Genomic DNA, 20,746 nt, shown 5'->3' with positions numbered 1-20,746 from the left:
GTGGTTTTGGTGACCGAATTTGACCGAAATGCAGGCACCATAAGAAATGTATGAGACAAAATTATTCTTAATTAATCTAGTCCTAAATAAATTTCAAGAAACATTTACATGAAACATATGAAGTTTTTATTTGGAAGTTTTTATTTATATGTATTCCTAGCATAGTCGGAAGAGATAAGCAAGTCACAAACCGTGGCCGATTATACATTAACCGGCGTTTACGCGCCGTGACAAAATTAACACCAAATTACCCTTTGTATAACTACAATAGAGAAAACACATTGTTCCCCTTCCGAACTCACGTCATAAATGCCCTATTCGGACTTTCCAACGTCCATTTACTAGCAGATTTCGAAAACTAATGTTTCTTTTAAAAAAGAGTTGAAACCGAGTAACTTCCGTGGCTGGTTTTACCGATTTTGGCTAACCGAAACACGGATGTGACATATTTAGACTGACATTGACCTATTTCATATCAAAAATACTTTTAACACACAAAAAGCGGACATACTTAAATAACTTAAGTGTCTCATTTTTAATTTTGTCGTAAAATAAGTGTTTTCGGGCAGAAACAATGATAGCTTTATTAGTTCTTGTATTTGTGTTCGGTGTCTGTGACAGTAATGATAGGTTCGGAATAAAACATAATGGATTCCCGAAATGGCGGCTCGGGAACTTGAAGAGTGGTGAGGAAAAGGCGGGGTTTTGGCCGCAGAGAGAGAATCGATGTAAGTATAAGGATAATGAGTTTTAATTTAAATTTTGGACATGCTACGAATGATTTCTTTTTTAAGCTTCTGACTAAAACTAACTGTGGTATTATTGGTTTATTTTTTGTTTAATTTTGCGATAAGACCGCCTGTTGTTGCCAAGTTTTTTTTATATTATTTTTTTGTATTTAATTATGTTTTCATTGTGCACAATAAAAAATGTTATTATGTTCGTCTTTAACATAATCTCGGGACCATGGGGTGACGCTCAGCGAACGTAATTCTATCAACTTAATTATTGTGTACTTATACGTGGAAAAAAATGTCATCTTAATTGAATATATTTCCCCATTTCTAGAACCTCATTCTGATAATGAAGAGAGATTAATACTTTTAAAGATTGTATTCTATGTTTCTTTTATTCGGAGGTAAGATTTTGTGAAAAAAAAATCTAAGTATATCAAGTTGTGAAAGGTGTAGGTGATTGATTGAATGTTGATTTGAATAAGCTCTTTCAGATCTATAAAGATGATAATCTAAAGCGAAAGTGCTTATAATATAACAATTATTTAATTAGAATAATAATTGAATAGACATGTTTACACATTATATAAACTATAAAACTTAAAATCTAAATCTAAAAATAAATAAAAATGATTATTAAATTTTCAAAGACGTAAAGTGTATACGTCCATGACACGATCGAAGGCATCTAAGACAATGACAAAAAGATCGTGTAAATATATATTTTAGAACATTGTGAACTGGACTGCACAAGGTGTAACATATTGTAAAGAGAGTCACAGTATTAATATAAACATATGTACAGTCCTATCAGTGTTCACGGTGGTGACGTTCCCGAATGGAGGCTGCGCGGGCGCCTCGGGCGACAACGGCACGTGTCTCGCGGCCCGGGAGTGCAGCGCCCGCGGGGGCTCCGCTAACGGCTACTGCGCTAACGGCTTTGGGCTGTGCTGCATTTGTAAGTTTAGCTTGTAAATTAGAAAATAAATAAGGGTATATGAAGTAGGTACTATCTTCTGTTATTACGTTCTCTGTATTTACATTCTCTGTTCCTGTGGACCACTAATGTCTAAAAGAAGTACCCACTTAGGGCGGCACGTATTGCAACCCTATGAGGTACAGAACATTACGGCCCAAAGAATCTGGAATTTCCTGGATTCAACGGGCATCAGTAATGAACTTTAAAGGGCTGTCACAATAGATCACTACCTGGTCGACGTGGCACTCAAAGGCCCAAAAACCCCAATAATAATAATCTTCTGTTCTGTTGACACACTCAGGCAGAACTAAGGCTTGGAAACCGGTTAAAATTCCAAACCTTTATCATGTATTTGGCGTATACATTTTTAGTTTCAGTTTTGTTAGTAAGACTAGATATTTGGCAGATGTGTGGCCTTTACGAGAGGAGAAGCGCAACGCTCCCGATTGCCACCTCCACCTAAAATCCTTCCAGAGATGACTGTTGCTGCTGCCGCGCACCCGTCACAGCATGGATGCGGTTATTTTACGCCTAATTGAAAAAGGCGGTTACAGTTACTAAGTATAGAGTTCTTAAAAGGTTCGCGGTCTTATGAAAGTTCGGAGTAAAACCGAAACAAACCGGTATTTACCGCTATTTTTAGCAGCGTGGCTGTTGCAGCATTACTGCCGCAGGGGTTCTGGAAGGTGACACTGACATTATCCTTGATAGACTGAGTGACGGATTCAAAGTCCTAATTGTCTGCAGAATTTTAATGCAATTTTTTTATACTACGTCGGTGGGAAACAAGCATACGGCTCGCCTGATGGTAAGCAGTCTCTGTAGCCTATGTACGCCTGCAACTCCAGAGGAGTTGCATGCGAATAATTTCGTGGTATAGCCGTCACGGATGCCACTATTGCGCACTCAGCGAACTAAATAATATTCTGTTCACCACACCAGCTGGTAAAGAGGCTCTCTAGACAGTTAAGAAACGAATGAGAAAGTTGCTTGTTATCCACATGTGTGACAGAATAATGTGATACCAATTTTGAGTTGTTTTGTTGGCTGGTAGAATTCATTTTTAAATGATGATTTTGAATGATAAATATTATGTAGGTATTTAATAACGTTCATTTTAGTTTGATCTTATTTGATATTTTACAGCTAGTATTTTCCTTGCATTGGTGTGGTGAAAAATTGTGTTTCACTCGGAGGCAAATATTGTTCCACGCTCTTGCCTTGAAAACCTTGCAACACTCAAGATTCCACTTTTTGATCAATTTTGAAAACTTTCGCTTACTCGGGTAAATATTAACACAAGCGGTAAAACAACAACTTTGCCCCCTCGTAAACTGTAACGTACTCAATAAATCCCTCGGGATAATTACTTATATTTAGACTGAGTGACGGATTCAAAGTCCTAATTGTGTTACATTAAGGAAACAACCGCTAGGAGTATTCGTGTATTGTAAGAATGAATATTGAATCTACCTGCGCTGTCATGCGTTTATCAAAGTATTTATTATCTACCTACATTACAAATAACTGAAATAACTAATAATCGTTATGTCACAGTTATGACGTCATGTGGGAGCAGTACGTCAGAGAACGGGACCTACTTCGTGAACAGCGGATATCCTTCGTCGTACGATGGCACAGGTTCTTGCGAGCTCACCGTGATTAAATCACATCCGGATGTATGTCAAATAAGGTACGTTTGTTACAATCACGTCTTAATCAGGGAGAATCCTTCGTTTTACTACCAGTTCTTACTTGCAAGTCACGGGTGTATTTCGAATAAGGTATGGAAGTGACAATAATGTGATGTATTATTTTGTATACATTCAAATCGAGTGAGCAGAGCGTAGCTTTATATCATCATCTGATTTATGCGATGCGTATCCCAATGTGTCGTCTTTGCCTTAATATCTTCGAGCCATACGCTTGCAGTCACTGCAGGAATCCCATGGATACTCTTGGTCGGCATAGTCTGCACTGTTAGCAGAGTTCGGGTACGGGCACAGGCATACCACGATAAATTACCTCATTATACGTGCTCTCCCCACCGCCTTTCTTCCCGCGACTCTGGAGCCGTCGGGCCTCCCTGCCATGGATGGCAACAGAACTCATGGCTGCTTTCACGTGCCCTGGAACCTGGGCTGCGCCTTAGCGTAGCACGCTACCTGCGTCGACACTCTGGCTCCCTCTCATTCTGCTCCGAGAATGTGAAATATATAATTGCTCAGTAAATAAATAAAAGTCATCATCATTCATGTCTTTTGTCCCTTTCTTGCCCTTTTTCTCAAGGACATATGGTCTCTGGCTCATAGGTGTGTACTAATTATTTTAGATATCGAAATGTCATTATCTATATATCGTTTTTCAGGTTAGACTTCAATCGCTTCACCATAGCCGGACCCGAGCCAGTCAACAATGTTTGCAATCAAGATCAGTTTATAGTATCCGGTGGCAACCCCGTACCGGCCATATGCGGGCTCAACCAAGGAAGTCACAGTTGAGTACTTGGGGTTCTTCAAGAAGCTGGTTCACAAGGGTCGGCAACGCAGTCGTTCCTCAGACGTTGCTTACATATGTCCAAGGGCAATGGCGACCGCTTCCCATCAGGTGGTTCATCTGCTCGTTTGCTATCAGATAAAAAATCAGCAACAGCAAAACCAGCATTCTTAACTTACTGAACTTAGTGAACCTTGTTGTAATGTTTACAACTAGTTACTTTACGGATGATGTCAAATAAAAAACTTATAACCATTACAATAGATATTTGTAAAATATTTAGATTATAAATTGACCTGTGCCAGTCCTTCCTAGATTTAGCATAAGCTTTCGACACCGTCTGGTCTATTTCCTACTGAAAAAATTAGAAGTGTACGGGTTTTGAAACAGTACGCTAAAGTCGTTTAATTGATACCTATTTGACGAATATGAAGCAATTGGTTAAAGTCAGTGAAAAACTTAGCTCTCTGGGAACATTCTTCTTTTTGGTGTACCACAAGGCAGTATTTTAAGTCCTACCTTTTTCTCTTATATTATGTAAATGTAAAGTTTAATTAATTCTAAAATATTTTAGTACAAGCAAAGGGCAACCGAGGAGGATTCAAGCCGACTTTTTGTGACACAAACTCGACAGAATATATTTTTTACCGTTTCTCAATACGTAAGCATAAAATATCAGCAGAGTTCTCTGATTATGAAAATTATTTCCAGTGTACATCGACGCTGGGGTCGGGTCCACAAATCCGGTCAAGCTGACCTTCGTGACCAGTGGAGCGGCTTTCGCCAGGATGTGGAAGGTCAAGGTCACGCAGATACCGTGCAGCACCATTTATAAAGGTAGCTACAGATTTTCAAGCCGATATTTATGGTCACATACGAAATAGGTACTACTAAAACGTGGTAAAGTCATAAGAAAAATAAGCAAGCATAGAGTGTCACTTTATACAAGAGTTTTCTAACTTAATAATATTAAGTTGTATGGGAGGTATGGTAAAACGTATTGCTAATAGCTTAAACCTTATTATAAATAAGTCTTCCCAAACCTCAGTGAAAGAGAATTAAGAAGACCAAGAGTGCTCACTCCATACAATGGTTTTGTTACCAAAAATACTATTATTTTCGTAGTCTACATCAAGCGTCAAGTAGCGGAACTCTCAGTACTGCTACTCGACAATAGATATCGCGGCAAACAAAAAGGCTAATGCCCAGCGATTTGTATGGAGTGAGTACTCTTGGTCTTCTTAATTTTTTTGCCTCAGTTAAAACTTCTTATAAATAAACTTATATCGACTGGGATGTGGACCGTGATTACCTTATATTTCGACGCAGTTACAAGCATCTTGTTCTCGGGTAACTCCATCCATTGGGACTCCAAAAAGATTTGGGAGCTCAAAAACAATACAAATAAACTCTAAAGGTATTCTTGTCTTTGCGAATGCCATGCCGAGCGGGTCCGGCTCTACTAAAAGTTAAGCTACCACAACAACCTCTTTCAGCTGACGAGGGTTGCCTGCAATACTACACGGGCGTCTCCGGCCAGCTAAAGTCCTTCAACTACGACCCGGCGACAGGCCTGCAGCTCAGCAACCAGGACTACGGTATCTGCATCAGGATGGAGAGGAACTTCTGCGGGATCCATTACTCTGCCTGCCCTGACACAGGTATAATGTCAGAAAGACAGGTTTGCAGCTCAGCGACCAGGACTACGGTATCTGCATCAGGATGGAGAGGAACTTCTGCGGGATCCATTACTCTGCCTGCCCTGACACAGGTATAATGTCAGATAGATAAACAGACTTACAGCTCGGCAACCAGGACTACGGCATCTGCATCAGGATGGAAAGGAACTTCTGCGGGATCTCACTCTGGCTGCCCTGACACAGGTATAATGTCAGACAGACAGACAGACTTACAGCTCAGCAACCAGGACTACGGCATCTGCATCAGGATGGAGAGGAACTTCTGCGGGATCTCACTCTGGCTGCCCTGACAGAGGTATAATGTCAGACAGACAGACAGACAGGCTTGCACCTCAGTAACTAGGACTACGGCATCCGCATCAGGATGGAAAAGAACTTCTGCAGGATCCAGTAGTCTGCCTGCCCTGGCACGGGTATGCTACTGTAATGATGTGGTCTGTTATTCCTCATTAAGGACTTAAGGCCAGCTCTTTCCTGATCTGAGACTAATTGAGAAGGCAAATCGACTCCATGATGTGCAGGGTTAGCTTAGACAATAATTTAAATTCTTATGATTATATTGTCAGTAACGCTGGTGGCCTAGCGGTAAGAGCGTAAGACTTGCGATCCGGAGGTCGCGGGTTCAAACCTCGGCTCCCCAACCAATGAGTTTTTTTGCAACAAAATATCATTTGATATTTACCAGTCGCTTTTCGGTGAAGGAAAACATCGTGAGGAAACCGGACTTATCTCAAAAAGGCCTAATTTATCCTCTAGATTGGAAGGTCAGATTTATTTATTTTATTTTTTTATATACCTAACCGGCATTGTGTCGAAACTTTCTCATTAATGACCGTTTATTTTCAGTGAACAACCGATCCCGCGCTTTCACCATTTCTGGAAACAGTAATGGCCCGGTCAACGCCATGGTCGGTTCAGGAGTTGGACCCAACGCGTGTGCCAATGATTGGCTTCTGGTGCCGTGTGCGTCCAATGTTGGTCGAGTACAGGTATGTCAGTAACTGGACCGTCCAGTTAGTGCATAGTCGGTTTCGAGTCAAAGATTGGTTTTGAGTCCATTGTGTGTGCAATGTCGGGTGAGTACAGCTGGCAAGGACAACGGACCAATCAAAGTTAGTTATTGCTACCAGTGGGAACCTATAATTGGCTTTCTGTTAATTAAATATATAACTATTGTGCAACTGATAGCTGTAGGTAGAGATGGGTAGGGGTGAGTACCAATAAATAGGTATAGGTAAAAAACTTACCTTTAAATAAGTCACCTGTTGTACGTAGTTGTGACGTGTTCGAATAGACAATTGTTTTGTTTGTGTGTGTCTTTTAAACATGTATTGTCTATTCGAACACGTCACAACTACATACAACTACCCCTAGTGTAACTTTGATCGACATCATAACGTGACGAACGCGTTTGCGTTAAGTCTCATTTTGTATAGGATTTTGAGTTTCCAAAACGTCCCGCTTGGCGCGCTCTTTCGGAATCCAATACTAAATGAGACTAAACGCAAACGCGTACGTCACGTTTGGAAATCGAATTTATTTACACTAGGGGACTTTACTTAAGTTTTTTACCTATACTCATTTAGGTGGGTAAAAACGATTGCTAATAAAATATTTAAAAAAGTGATATTTAAGAACTAAATTGCTTTTATATTTTTTATTTAAATAAAGAATATCTGAATAAATGAGAGTTAATTTCTATCGATGTTCTAGATAACTGCATTACGCTGAATCAATAAATGGCAGAATCGATCATTTTCAAAGTATATTTTTACTTAATTCACTGGCTCAGTGACCCAAATAGGATCTTGGCCTCTGACACAAGAGAGCGCCACTCTGCCCTATCCTGCGCCACTTCGCGCCAATTGGGTATTCCGAGGGCTAACAGGTCTTTTAGGACTTCGTCACTCCAGCGGTATCGGGTATATTTTTAGTACCCTAATATTATTCGGCTAATGCACCAATATTTTTTTTAAACTTTGGGTTGAAAGTTAAAGAGGGATAAACATTATTCCGAAACGGGTTTTTCCAAAAGTATTAAATTTATCCAAAAACAGTTTTTAGAAACATTCAAGTTATTTTTAAAGTTCCATTTTATTATCTGTAACACGTTGGTGGTTTATGTTTTTTTGTTTGGAAATTAAAAGTTTTAATCATATGTCGAAAGATGGCAGTAAATTTAATTTTTGTATGGGTCAAATCTTAGAAGTTAAATTTGACCAACTGAGCTGAAAAATTGCATACGTAAGTCGAGCAAAAGTATAATATAATGATACCATCGAGCTGATCTGATGATGGAGACAGGAGGTGGCCATAGGAACTCTGTGATAAAACAACGCAACCTAATTGTGTTTGGGGTTTTTAAAATCGTCTCGATGAGTATTAGTTGCCTGTGGTAAGAAAAGTACAGTCAGCGATAAAAGCTTGTACCCAAAATTAAATTAATGCAAAGATCTATAGATATCTAAAAGATATGCTTTTTTTAAACTTGCAGCCGGCTCAAGCTCTGTGCACAGATCGGATATGTGGGGGCACTTTCTCCGCCGAGCTATCCATGCAGGCGTCCACCGTCATGAGTAAGATATACGTCTTCTATATTATATCTGTGTGTTTTCACTTCTTCTTAAAGTACCTAAGTTCACAAAACAACCTGTGCCAATTTCTCCGGAGGAATCACTGAATCCTGAGACACAGGTTTTGTCCTAGTTCAGGAAACAGAGGCTCAATCCTAATGGAACTGTTACAAACCTAAAATAAGTTTTATTTTGTAATTTAATGTAAGGCTCACATTCTGTATTAGGTTTCAAATAAATAAAGATTTACTTTATTATTATTATATCTAATTTACTTTTTCTTCCTGAGCCGTGGAAAAAGTTCTCAATCAGCTGAAACGTAGATAAGCCAAGTTCTATGGACGATTCCCCAAACAGTTGATTTCGATTCCGAAAAGTACAACTCAAGTCATAAAAGTTAAGATGATTTAATAATTATGCCTATTTCAATAATTATGCGGTATGCCTATCACAATGCGCTTATAAACGTCAAATAAAGCTACGCCGGCTCTAACCCTACACCTCTGACCTGAGAAGACCCATTGTACCTATAAGATGTGTAAAGACTAAGAAAAACTCGTGCCCCGAAATTTGACACCTGAGAAAGATGGCGCTGTACGGCGTGGAACAAACAAATTTACCACAAGTAACATACAACCCGATTCGAACTTTAAGCTACGTCCAATATTAGGTCTAGATACGATATGGATCGGATATGTCGATCAGTGTCAAAAGTAACGTTGCTTCAAAAAAAACGTCACTTATGACACTGATATATCCGATCGATATCGTATCTAGACTTAATATTTGACTATTTTGACGTATTTTATAGATCGAATCAGGCTAGTAAAGATATAGGGAGTCGTAGAGCGCCATCTTTATTCACTGTTAAATTCGAAGCAGGAATTTATCTTTACACATTTACCTACTTCCTTATTCATAAAACTTTACAGCCATTATGTTTTATCCCTTTTTCATAAACGCTGCATAGCTAATTCAGGCGAGTGACCGTTTATGAATAACACCATTAATGTTTACCTACTTACTATAATAAATTAATCTATAGTTGAAGGTAGGATCATGTTTAAAACATTCCTATTCTTCAAATGTCCAGACACGACAGTCAACCTTCCCCTGAGAGAGTATGTTTACGAAATCAAGCCCATAGAACACACTAAAAGCTTACCACTAATCAGACTGTATGCCTGCTTGCCATCAGTATGTAAAATCCTGTATTTCCCAGGTACAGTGAAGCCGTTCCGTCTCTGGTTCCACACGGATAATATAGAAGCACCGTTGGACATCGCCAACCGTGGGTTCTGTCTCAACTACATACAGCAGCCTTGTACCAATAACGTCATATAAATGTTAACTAGATATAACTCCATTTATACTGTAATTTAAGATTCAATAAAAGCTTTACGACGATGTATTTTGTTTTTTACAATATTTATTTTTGCGCCATCTACTGACGGATGACAAAACTATTACGGCAAGCGGGGAAAGTAGTTTCATTCTCGATAATAATCTTTGATAATAATATTGTTTAATAAAACCGACATTAGCTTATTTGGACAGTTAATTTATAAAACTTTTCGAAACAATATTATGTTAAGAATTCAGGTTGGTGAGAATGTTGAACTACTGCCATCTATTAAAATCATACGTAACTATCAAAAACCATGCAAACAGTTTCACGCACGACGTTGACTGGCGTTGTGTTTCAAGCGTTGGTCACTAGATGGCGCTTTTATAGAATATTACTGAATTTAACCTTTTTAGGCAAATTACATTTGATCAACGTACAGAATTATATTAGTTAAAATAATTATAAGTGAGTTCTTTAACTTAGGGTATCCTGACCAAAATATATTTATTTGTTTAAACTTTATTGCACAATACATGAAGAGTACAAATGGCGGACTTAATGCCAGAAGGCATTCTCTACCAGTCAACCATGAGCCAAACCGAAAGATCCTCATTGGTGCAGGGTCAGAATACAGAGTAAAATGACAAAAAAAATATCACAATATTACCTATATAAAATTATACGTACATAAAATATTATATGTATTAATCCGTGCGTTAGCAACAATAGTGATGTTCCCTGTTTTAAAATCAATTATTACAGTACATATGGGGCTACTTTATAGCACTAGTGCGAGAAGTAGCATATTACGTTACTGTGTCGAACATTTAAAGGGCCATATGTACTGTAAAACGTTGTACGATAGTAAGTAAGTAAGTAAGTGTTTTATTTGTAAATATAGGTAGAGTTACATTGGTGGTCAGTTTATATATGTAAAGTTTCACTATATTTTGCCAAACGGCGTACAAAAAACATTAAACTTAATACTAGAAACAAAACTATCATGCTCACTTACAGCTATGACAATTCAATAATGAGTATCAGGTACATATGTAGTTTATAAGAATTGAAATTGTCAAAATATAAATTTGTATCATTACATATAATTCATAAATATTATGTCCATTAGATGTCTATTTAAAAAAAAAAAAAAAACTGTTGTATACATATCATTCTAAGTCATCATTTAAATAATCAGCAATGGAATAATAACATTTATGAATTAATAGTGTCATTAGCTTATTTTTTAATTCTAATATATTTAGTGACTTAAAGGTAATCGGCAATTTATTATATATTTTACTGGCCAAGTAATACACACTTTTTCGCAACAATGATGTTTTTGCAGGAATTGTGCAAAGATTGTGTATATGCTTAGGTCGCAGATTTCTGTGAGAAATATCGAGATGCTTTTTGAACAAGCTGGTATTGTTTATTACAAATATTATCACTTCAAAAATGAAAAGCGAGGGCACCGTCAAAATTCTTAAGTCTTTGAAATATGGTACGCAACTGTCGAGTGTTTTGAGGCCACACATTGCTCTAATGCACCTCTTTTGTGCCTTAAAAATTAATTCTCTATTTCTGGAATTTCCCCAAAAGATAATACCATACCGCAACTTTGAAGCTACAAGACCATGATATGCTACTAAAACTGCGTGAGGACTTGCTTTTTTGGATAGTATATGTAGGGCGTAGGCATACTGACTAAGTGTTTTGCACATTTCTTCCGTATGGGCTTTCCAAGATAAGTTTTCATCAATTTGTACCCCTAAAAACTTTGTGTCGGTAACAGACTCTATACATTGACCTTCATATTTGCAGCAAATTGGAGGAGGTATTTTTCGTTGGTAGAAATGGATAATTTTAGTCTTATCTAGATTTATCAATAAGTTATTTATATTAAGCCATTTAATTATGTCAACAATTGTATTATTAATTTCGGATTCATAGTGATCAATATCTTTACATTCTATTATAACGGTGCTGTCATCAGCGAACAGGACCATAGGGTATTTGATGTTTCGTGGAAGGTCATTGATATAAAGTAGAAACAGCAAAGGGCCAAGAACGCTTCCTTGGGGCACACCATACTTTATTTTACGTTTATCTGATTGAAAAGACTTCTGCTGCTTAGTCCTCAAACAAATTTGAGTGAGCTCAGTATATTGATCTCTGTTACTTAAGTATGACCTGAATAAGTCCAACACATTCCCACGTATTCCATACGCATTGAGTTTTTTTAAGAGAATCGTATGGTCTACGTAGTCAAAGGCTTTGGTCATGTCCATGAAAACTGCACAAATATAATTACGCCTATCCATAGCATCTATGACGGGCTGTACAAGATCAAATATGGCCATATTTACCGTTTTTTGTTTTCTGAAACCTTTTTGTTCTGTAGCAAAAAGTTTATATTTCTCTAAGTAACTATACAGTGCCTCATATATAACTTTTTCAAAGATTTTTGAGAAAATTGTTGCCAGTGCAATTGGTCTGTAATTTTTTATATTTGTTTTTTCACCTTTCTTATGCAATGGCTTTACAATAACAGACTTTAAGTTATCGGGATACACTCCAGCTGCAATACTTAAATTAATAATATAACTAAGAGGGACAGCAATTATGTGTGCCACTTCCTTTACCACTTTAGTGCATATGTTGTCATGTCCGACGCTGTTAGTGTTTTTCAAAGACTTAATTATTGTGAAGATGTCATGAGGAATAGTTGGTTTCATGTACATAGACTGAATGCAGTTTACATTTATGCCATATTCTATTCGAGCTGTGCCTTCTGATGGTATATGATCAGTAAAAAAGTTATTGAACTCATTTGCTATGTCTGTTGGATCTGTAATAATAGTAGCATCATCTCTAACAATTTTTTTAATCGGTTCCTTAGGGAACTGTTGCTTGGTTTTATTTATTACTTGCCAAGTTGCCTTGGATTTATTACTCGCTGATTTAATGAAGTGATCATTTTGTGAGCGTTGCGTAAGAGTCAAAATTTTCTTAAATCTAGCATTATATAATTTAAACCTATCTCTATTCTGGGCAGTGGGACATAAACGGTACTCCCATAACAATGACCTTCTCTTTTTACTACATATCTTGATGCCATGAGATATCCACTTCGATTTTCGAGTAGATTTAAGTTTTATACTCATCATTGGGAAACAGAGGTTATAAAAACAAGAAAACGTATCCAGAAACGAGTCAAAGGCCATGTTTACATCACTTAATTCCGCTACTTCAGAAAAAGACAGACTGCCAAGACATTTTTTAAACAGTTCTATATTTTCTGAATTTAAATCACGTTTAGGTATACGCCATGTGCTAATGGAGCAAGTTTTCCTTACTGGGCATTTTAGTAATTGAGCAGTATGATCTGACAAACCAAGGTCTATAACTTCTGCCTTACATCCTTTAATATTGCCTGCGAAATTATCAATACATGTGTTACTACATATTCTAGTCGGCTCCCTTATTTTTAATTGAAGATTATAACTAGATAGAAGATTTTCAAGTTCCAGGGAGTTTTTTTTACGACATAAAATATTAATATTTAAATCTCCGCATAATACTACTCTTTTACTTGTACTGTTGCATATTTTCTTAAGTAATTTGTCAAGGTGTTCAAAGAAAAGAGTAACATTTGACTGCGGAGGTCTATACATACATATTATAATAATTTTATGACGTACCAATTCAATTGCACAACATTCCATTAAACCTGTTACGGATAGTTTTTTTACATCGTTTAATTCATTATACTCGTGTTGCAATCTAACCAGTATACAAGCGCCGCCCCTGCGCTGGTCGCGATAAAAAGATGACGCTAGTTTAAAGTTCGGTATAGTTAGCAGATCCCCTAACTCCTCCATCATAAAGTGTTCAGAAATGCATATTACATCAATAGGTCTTTGTTTCCCTTCAAATTCATCTAAATGAACTGACAACGCATCTGCCTTGTTTATTAAACCCGCTATGTTCTGATGTAATACGTAGATGGAGGTGTAGAAAAAAAATCCTCATTTGTTTTTAATTTCAGGGGGGTTTTGGGGGTCGTCTGCGTATAAGACTCTTTGACCGTTGTGCAGTTTCTCTGGAACGAAGCATGAGAAGTAGGAGTCATGGTCTGCGTATAGAGTTTCGTAATAGGCTGTGAAGTAGATACCGCGGTTGCCGGAATGGGCGATGTCTCGATGTTTTTATTTCCGAAGTCCTCGTGTATGAATTGTCTTATGTTTCTGTGGATGTGTCTTAATCCGTTATATTTAATTTTTCCTGTATACGGTGAAAACATTGTGTAGTTTAGGTCTAAGTTCGAGTCTATAAAATAAACATGTTCGAGGTCAACAGTGTTTTTGTGTAAAAGATGGTTAAACCACTTTACTCGGCAGTTATATAATTGTGCTCCACATATGTAAGTAGGCGAAATTATAATGAAATTAGTATGTTTCATTAGTTCCAATTTCATTTTAATATCATGGACAATTTTTATGTACTGGGCTGTAGTTAAAAAATCGTGCTCTCCGATAAGCAGAACACAGTAATCGTTCTGCGTGTAACTTTTTAGTCTAGTCTCGATATTTCTTAATTGTGTTAATACTCCAGCGCCCTGTATACAATGATGATACCAGTCGTAGTTTCCGTAATTCGATTTCATGATGGTTAACGTGTTGTTGTTTGTTTCGGTACCTAAAATGCACAATTTAGGCTTAATTAAATTGCGTATCCGTGCACATGCTTTGTTCTTGAGTGCGTTAGCGTAGCTCTTTTCGTCAGTAATGTAATCAGTGATACGTGTCATGTTTTGCCGTGGCAGGTCAGTCCTGCAGCTCGCTGGTTGTTCGGCAGGCTGACGTGATGGGGCGTGTGTTAAACTGGTTTGCGTATTGTGCTTTATGCAGGTTAATGATGTGTTTTTCTTCGCCGGTGTGCGAAAAATAGGTAATTCGCAACTCGTGTCGATTTAAAACACTCCCTTCGGTCGTGTTTTAATTTATCGCCACTCGTTTCGAATTTCCTATTTTTCGCACTTGTATCGTAATGTATTATTTCACACCATGCACGAAATAAAGCACCAGATAATTATTATAAGAAAAACATAGCTTGCAGGTATATTTTGACAGAGTTTCAAATTTATAAATCAAATAAAACTAAAAAAAAACACCGTGACGTCACTATTAGCAGTTTATATGTAAATTTCATATTGGCAAATTGCTTTGACGGTTTAAAAAATAACTGATTTGACTAGTAGCAGAATAATACCGTATACTCGTAATAATGATAGTTAAATAAATAGATTAAAATGTAATTTAATATTCGTCTGGACTTCCGATAAGACAATAAATCGATATCAGTCTTGATTAAAATTCTTTGAAAATAGCTGTTAAATACATTATGAGGGACAGTTATTTGCTAATTGGACTCCTGAACCCGTCCGCCTTTGTTTTGGCAAAAATGTCAATATCCTGAGACTCCTTAGATTTATTGGACGTTTAACGCTAGAAATAAAAGAACGATTATATTTTAACGAAGTAGGTATTAAGTTGAAAAAAGCGGCCAAGTGCGAGTCGGACTCGCGCATGAAGGGTTCCGTACCATTGTATTGTATTGTATTCGGGCGATTTTTCCGCAACTCGACGACTTGCGCCTATTTTGCGTGATATGTTGGGGGTGGGCTAGTCCTGCCAGCCCAGCTCCTCGAGGAATCCTATCAAACCTTTGATGTTGAGTAGGACCTCGGGGAGGTCTCTCGGAGATCCGAGATGTTTAGCCCTGTATGGAGTCACTCCGCTGCATTCCAGCACCACGTGAGAGGCTGTTTCTTCTGTCTCCATGCAACCTCGGCATAGGGGACTGTCTGTGACACCTGTTGTGAAAAGATGTTTGTTAAATAGTCCATGACCTGTTATGACACTGGTTACCATACTCAGTCGGACCTTCCCTAGTTGCAGGAGCGCCCTTGTGAGTTTTCCGTTGATGCCAGGCATGGCTTCTTTTGCCTGTCTGCATCCAGTCTGGTTCAGCCAGTGTTCTGTGTGTAGTTTCCCTGTACGTGCCAGCAGCATTGAGCGTACCTTGCTAAATGGTATCGGAAGAATCGGTTCCGGACCAATCGCCCCCGCATTCGATCCTTGCCTGGCAAGCTCGTCCGCAGCATCGTTACCTCGGGATCCACTGTGTCCCTTGATCCATTGTAGGGTGATCTTGTTATTATGACATACCTCCATTAGTCGTTCGTGGCATTCGTGTATAAGTTTGGATGTAACTATATGGCTATTTAGAGCCATTAAGACTGCTCTACTGTCGGAGAGTATGCGGATGGAGGATCCTACTACCTTCCTTGCAGTGATGGCAGCCGCCGCGTTTATGATGCCCATGCACTCAGCTTGGAATACCGAGTTATGGGCTCCTAGCGGAGTGGTGATTGACATGTTCAGGTCTTCTGAGAAGGTTCCGTACCATTTATGACGTATTAAAAAAAATCTACTTACTAGATCTTGTTCAACACCCATTTTACCACTTTGGACACACATTTTACCACTTTGGAAGTGTCTCTCGCGCAAACTATTCAGTTTAGAAAATGATATTAGAAACCTCAATATCATTTTTGAAGACCTATCCGTAGATACCCCACACGTATGGGTTTGATGAAAAAAAAAAATATTTTATGACTTATTAAAAAAACTACTTACTAGATCTCGTTCAAACCAATTTTCGGTGGAAGTTTGCATGGTAATGTATATCATATATTTTTTTTAGTTTTTTCATTCTCATATTTTAGAAGTTACGGGGGGGGGGGGGGGGCCACACATTTTACCACTTTGGAAGTGTCTCTCGCAAACTATTCATTTTAGAAAAAAATGATATTAAAAACCTCAATATCATTTTTGAAGACTTATCCTATATATAGATACATTAGATACCCCACACGTATGGGTTTGATGAAAAAAGATTTTTTGAGTTTCAGTTCTAAGAACCCCCAAAATTTATTGTTTTTTTTTTCTATTTTTGTGTGAACATCTTAATGCGGTTCATAGAATACATCTACTTACCAAGTTTGAACAGTATAGCTCTTATAGTTTCGGAAAAAAGTGGCTGTGACATAATCGGACAGACGGACGGACATGACGAATCTATAAGGGTTCCGTTTTTTGCCATTTGGCTACGGAACCCTAAAAACGGTGGTGGCCGGGTGACTTTCTATCCGGAAGTCGCAGGTTCTAAACCTGGCTCGTACCAATGAGTTTTTCGGAACTTATGTACGAAATATCAATTAATATTTACCACTAGCTTTTCGGTGAAGGAAAACATCGTGAGGAAACCTGCACACATCTGCGAAGAAATTCAAAGGTGTATGTGAAGTCCTCAATCCGCATTGGGCTAGCGTGGGGACTGTAGCCCGAGCCCTCTCGCGCATGAGGAGGCCTGTGCCCAGCAGTGGGACGTATATAGGCTGAATTATTATCATTAATTTTATAGTAGAACTCTCAAGAGAGTTACTATGGTACACATATTAGAGGGTCCCCAGCAAGCTCTGTTCTTCATACAAAGATAGATATGCTCTCATTTTGTACTTACAAATATCCTTCTTCCTCGCGTTGTCCCGGCTTATTGCCTCGGCTCATGGGAGCCTAGGGTCCGCTTGACAAATAATCCCAAGATTTGGCATAGACACTAGTTTTTACGAAAGCGACTGCCATCTGACCTTTCAACCCAGAGGATAAGACTAGGCCTTGTGGGGATTAGTCCGGTTTCCTCACGATGTTTTCCTTCACCGAAAAGCGACTGGTAAATATCAAATGATATTTCGTACATAAGTTCCGAAAAACTCATTGGTACGAGCCGGGGTTTGAACCCGCGACCTCTGGATTGCAAGTCGCACGCTCTTACCGCTAGGCCACCAGTGCAGCTACAAATATAAGGTATATATTGTATATGGCTGTAATTTAGTTTATGTAGCTTCAGATGCCATAGTTAAAATTATTAGAATTTAAGATTTTCATACAAAACTTGTTTTTGCTATATCTCTTTTGTTTTATAAGGTGGACGATAGTCTGATTTGTGTAAGGCTGTATGAAATTCCTTTACATATCATCTTCACTATAATCCGACACGTCATGTAATTGTCATTATAATCCGACACGTCGTTTTAAAATGAGAACGTAAAGTGAAAAAAAAAAATGAAAATATTTCATCATTCAAAAATCACACGCAATATCATAATTCAATGTTACGTATTCATTCATATTCATATTTATTAATAATGTCGTACATGTACAGTCCGCTAACTAGAGTTTTGCTGACTGTACAATAATTAAGCAATATTAAATACAATAGGTATTTATGGTATTCCCTTGTCTGTGGTCGAAATAGATTCATCACTGAGTCATCTCGTTAGCATACCGACCCATATTTATCACCAGCGTCGATATTTTAATAAGCTAGCTACCGAATGTTCACGGGAAATACTAATTTGATGTAGCGAAAGATAAAATAATAGAGATATTTCAGGTACCACATATTAGAATAGTGTCCGTCTAAGCTAATAGGGTTGTTTCCATCTACAAATCTTAGGGCAGAATAGTATCCCAATAAATTCTTAAGGATTATAAGAACATGTTAAACTACCTTTAGTGGACCTCTAATGAGCATATTTTTGTAAATATTGAATTTAAAATATCTTTTAACACACGTCACGTGACCGAAGTCGAAACGACATTGAAGATTCTAATGACGTCACAACTCACGGTTTGACACTGGGCTATAACCGCGAAAATCGAAGTTCGTCATTGCGGGCATTTTTCTCTGTCATTCTAATTACGTCTTAGTAAGAGTAAAAGAAAAAGATACCCACAATATACGATTTTCTGTTTTTGCGGTAGGCCCCCCGTTGTCTGTTCCAAAGAGTAAAGTAAGTATATAGGTCTGTAAACTATGACAATGATAAATAAATACACTTTATAACACAAAGTCCTCCGCCGCGTCTGTCTATGTATATGTGTGTTCGCGATAAACTCAAAAACCACTGAGCATATATTCATGCGGATTTTCACCTATCAATAGAGTGATTCTTGAGGAAGGTTTAGTGTGTAATTTGATTAATTTGTTTGTGTAACCCGTGCGAAGTCGGGTCGGGGCGCTAGTGGGAAAAAAAGCCTGGAATCCTAATAAGGATCCAAAAAACCGGGCAAGTGCGAGCCGGACTCACGCACGAAGGGTTTCTAAAACCGGCAAAACAATTATGTTTGTTGTATGGGAGCCCCCCTTAAATATGTATTTTATTCTGCTTTTAGTATTTGTTGTTATAGCGGCAACAGAAATACATCATCTGTGAAAATTTCAAAATATTGCTGTCAATAGTTACCGATACCCGACATAACTCTGCGTTCATAGTTTCTGACCTGAATACTACCTAATATTTAGCTGTTTCGAGACCTTCATTTTTGTGTCATTTAACATTATATTGGGTCATTACCTATGAAATTGGCGTTTTTGTTCATAAGTATTAGTCATGTCATAGTTTATTTATTTTAGTGCGCTACATAACAACGATTTTACATACAATAATTTGCAATTTTTATTGGTTTATGTATTCAGAGTACCGCCCTGAAAACAGCTCTTTTCATGTGCTGCCGGCTCGAGTATTTAAATGACTTATATTTTTCTGACGGGACAGATTAAAAAAATATGAGATAGAAAATTTGCCTTAAAAATGTCTCAGATTACTGGCAACAATTTGTTTGGTTTGAAAATGCCATCACAAAATAATCCGCAAAATTCATTGTATAAAAAATCGAATTTCGTTAAAGTTCTCCATACAAAACGCCAATTTCACAGGCAATGACCTAATATATGTGTGAATGTGCATCTAGTAGATAAGTCTATTAACCTAAGGCAGTAAGTGTCCCGAATAAAATAAAATAATAAATAAATATAAAAATGTCCAAATCAAAAAGTAATTACTTACTTACTTTAAATAAAATGATCCTATAACTTTACAATGATTTTAGTCGCTCTCAGGCGCATCTTAAGAGTTCGTGATAAATATCTTTCTGGATATAATTAAAACAATTCAATCTTTTGCATCAATATATTAAACTTTCATGTATAAATAGGTTTCCGTAATTCTAGAGCTACGATCTAAACAGTTATCCAAAATTCGATATGCATGCATTTTGTAAGTATTAATAATTAAAAATTTAAATAAAACAAACCATTAAAAATTAAAACGTAATACATATAATCCAGCTTTGCCCATTGTACCAATTTTAATAGTCTCAACTTTGCCCAATTGCAATATATTATTTTATTTTATTCCTATACTGTAACATCGAAAATATTTGTACAAACCCAAGGCCATTATTGCTAGTGCCGCATCGTTTTCAAAAGGATCAAAAAAATTAGAACAACTGTAATACAACTTATATACCAATGCCTTGCAAAATACACCCACATCAAAGGAAGGGATAACTTACCACATATAAGTTACTCGTACTACATGGTTTTATTTGGTACAATATATATTTACATCTTATTTTAAATTATGAGGATCTAGATCGCTATACCCTAATGCCTACCAATAAATTCTTTTTAGTGTTATAATCAGCATCAATCTATTTTTTATTAATGGTTTATTGGCATTATACATATACAAATAAATCATAAAACGAATTCCAGAGAATTAATCCTCTTTATAGCTTCGTCGTTTAGTTTTATCAGGAATTCCGAGGGCCTCCAATACTTACAATAAAATACGCGTCAAAAGTAAGTACCTGTCAATCTCTTGTAACTTTACACTGCTGGGTAAAGGCCTTCCCTGTCTTGCGTCACTCGTCACGGCTTTGTGCATGCTCCCGTTAGTGGCCACCTGGCCACCAAATGAGTCTAAGTCGTTTCGCCATCTC

General features: G+C 37.5%; 1 protein-coding gene across 1 annotated transcript; it reads left to right on the top strand.

Moving 5' to 3' along the window:
- Nucleotides 1–574: 574 nt before the first annotated feature.
- Nucleotides 575–10,113, top strand: LOC133529330 (uncharacterized). The gene is made up of 9 exons (XM_061867028.1): nucleotides 575–728; nucleotides 1,540–1,692; nucleotides 3,271–3,406; nucleotides 4,082–4,209; nucleotides 4,921–5,046; nucleotides 5,706–5,870; nucleotides 6,756–6,898; nucleotides 8,404–8,485; nucleotides 9,705–10,113. Exons 1-9 carry the CDS (start codon nucleotides 575–577, stop codon nucleotides 9,824–9,826), a joined length of 1,209 nt encoding a protein of 402 aa, XP_061723012.1. The 3' UTR covers nucleotides 9,827–10,113.
- Nucleotides 10,114–20,746: the final 10,633 nt, after the last annotated feature.

This window comes from Cydia pomonella, chromosome 1, assembly GCF_033807575.1.
Source record: "Cydia pomonella isolate Wapato2018A chromosome 1, ilCydPomo1, whole genome shotgun sequence".
Taxonomy (NCBI): domain Eukaryota; kingdom Metazoa; phylum Arthropoda; class Insecta; order Lepidoptera; family Tortricidae; genus Cydia; species Cydia pomonella.
This window is presented reverse-complemented; position numbering and strand designations above follow the sequence as displayed.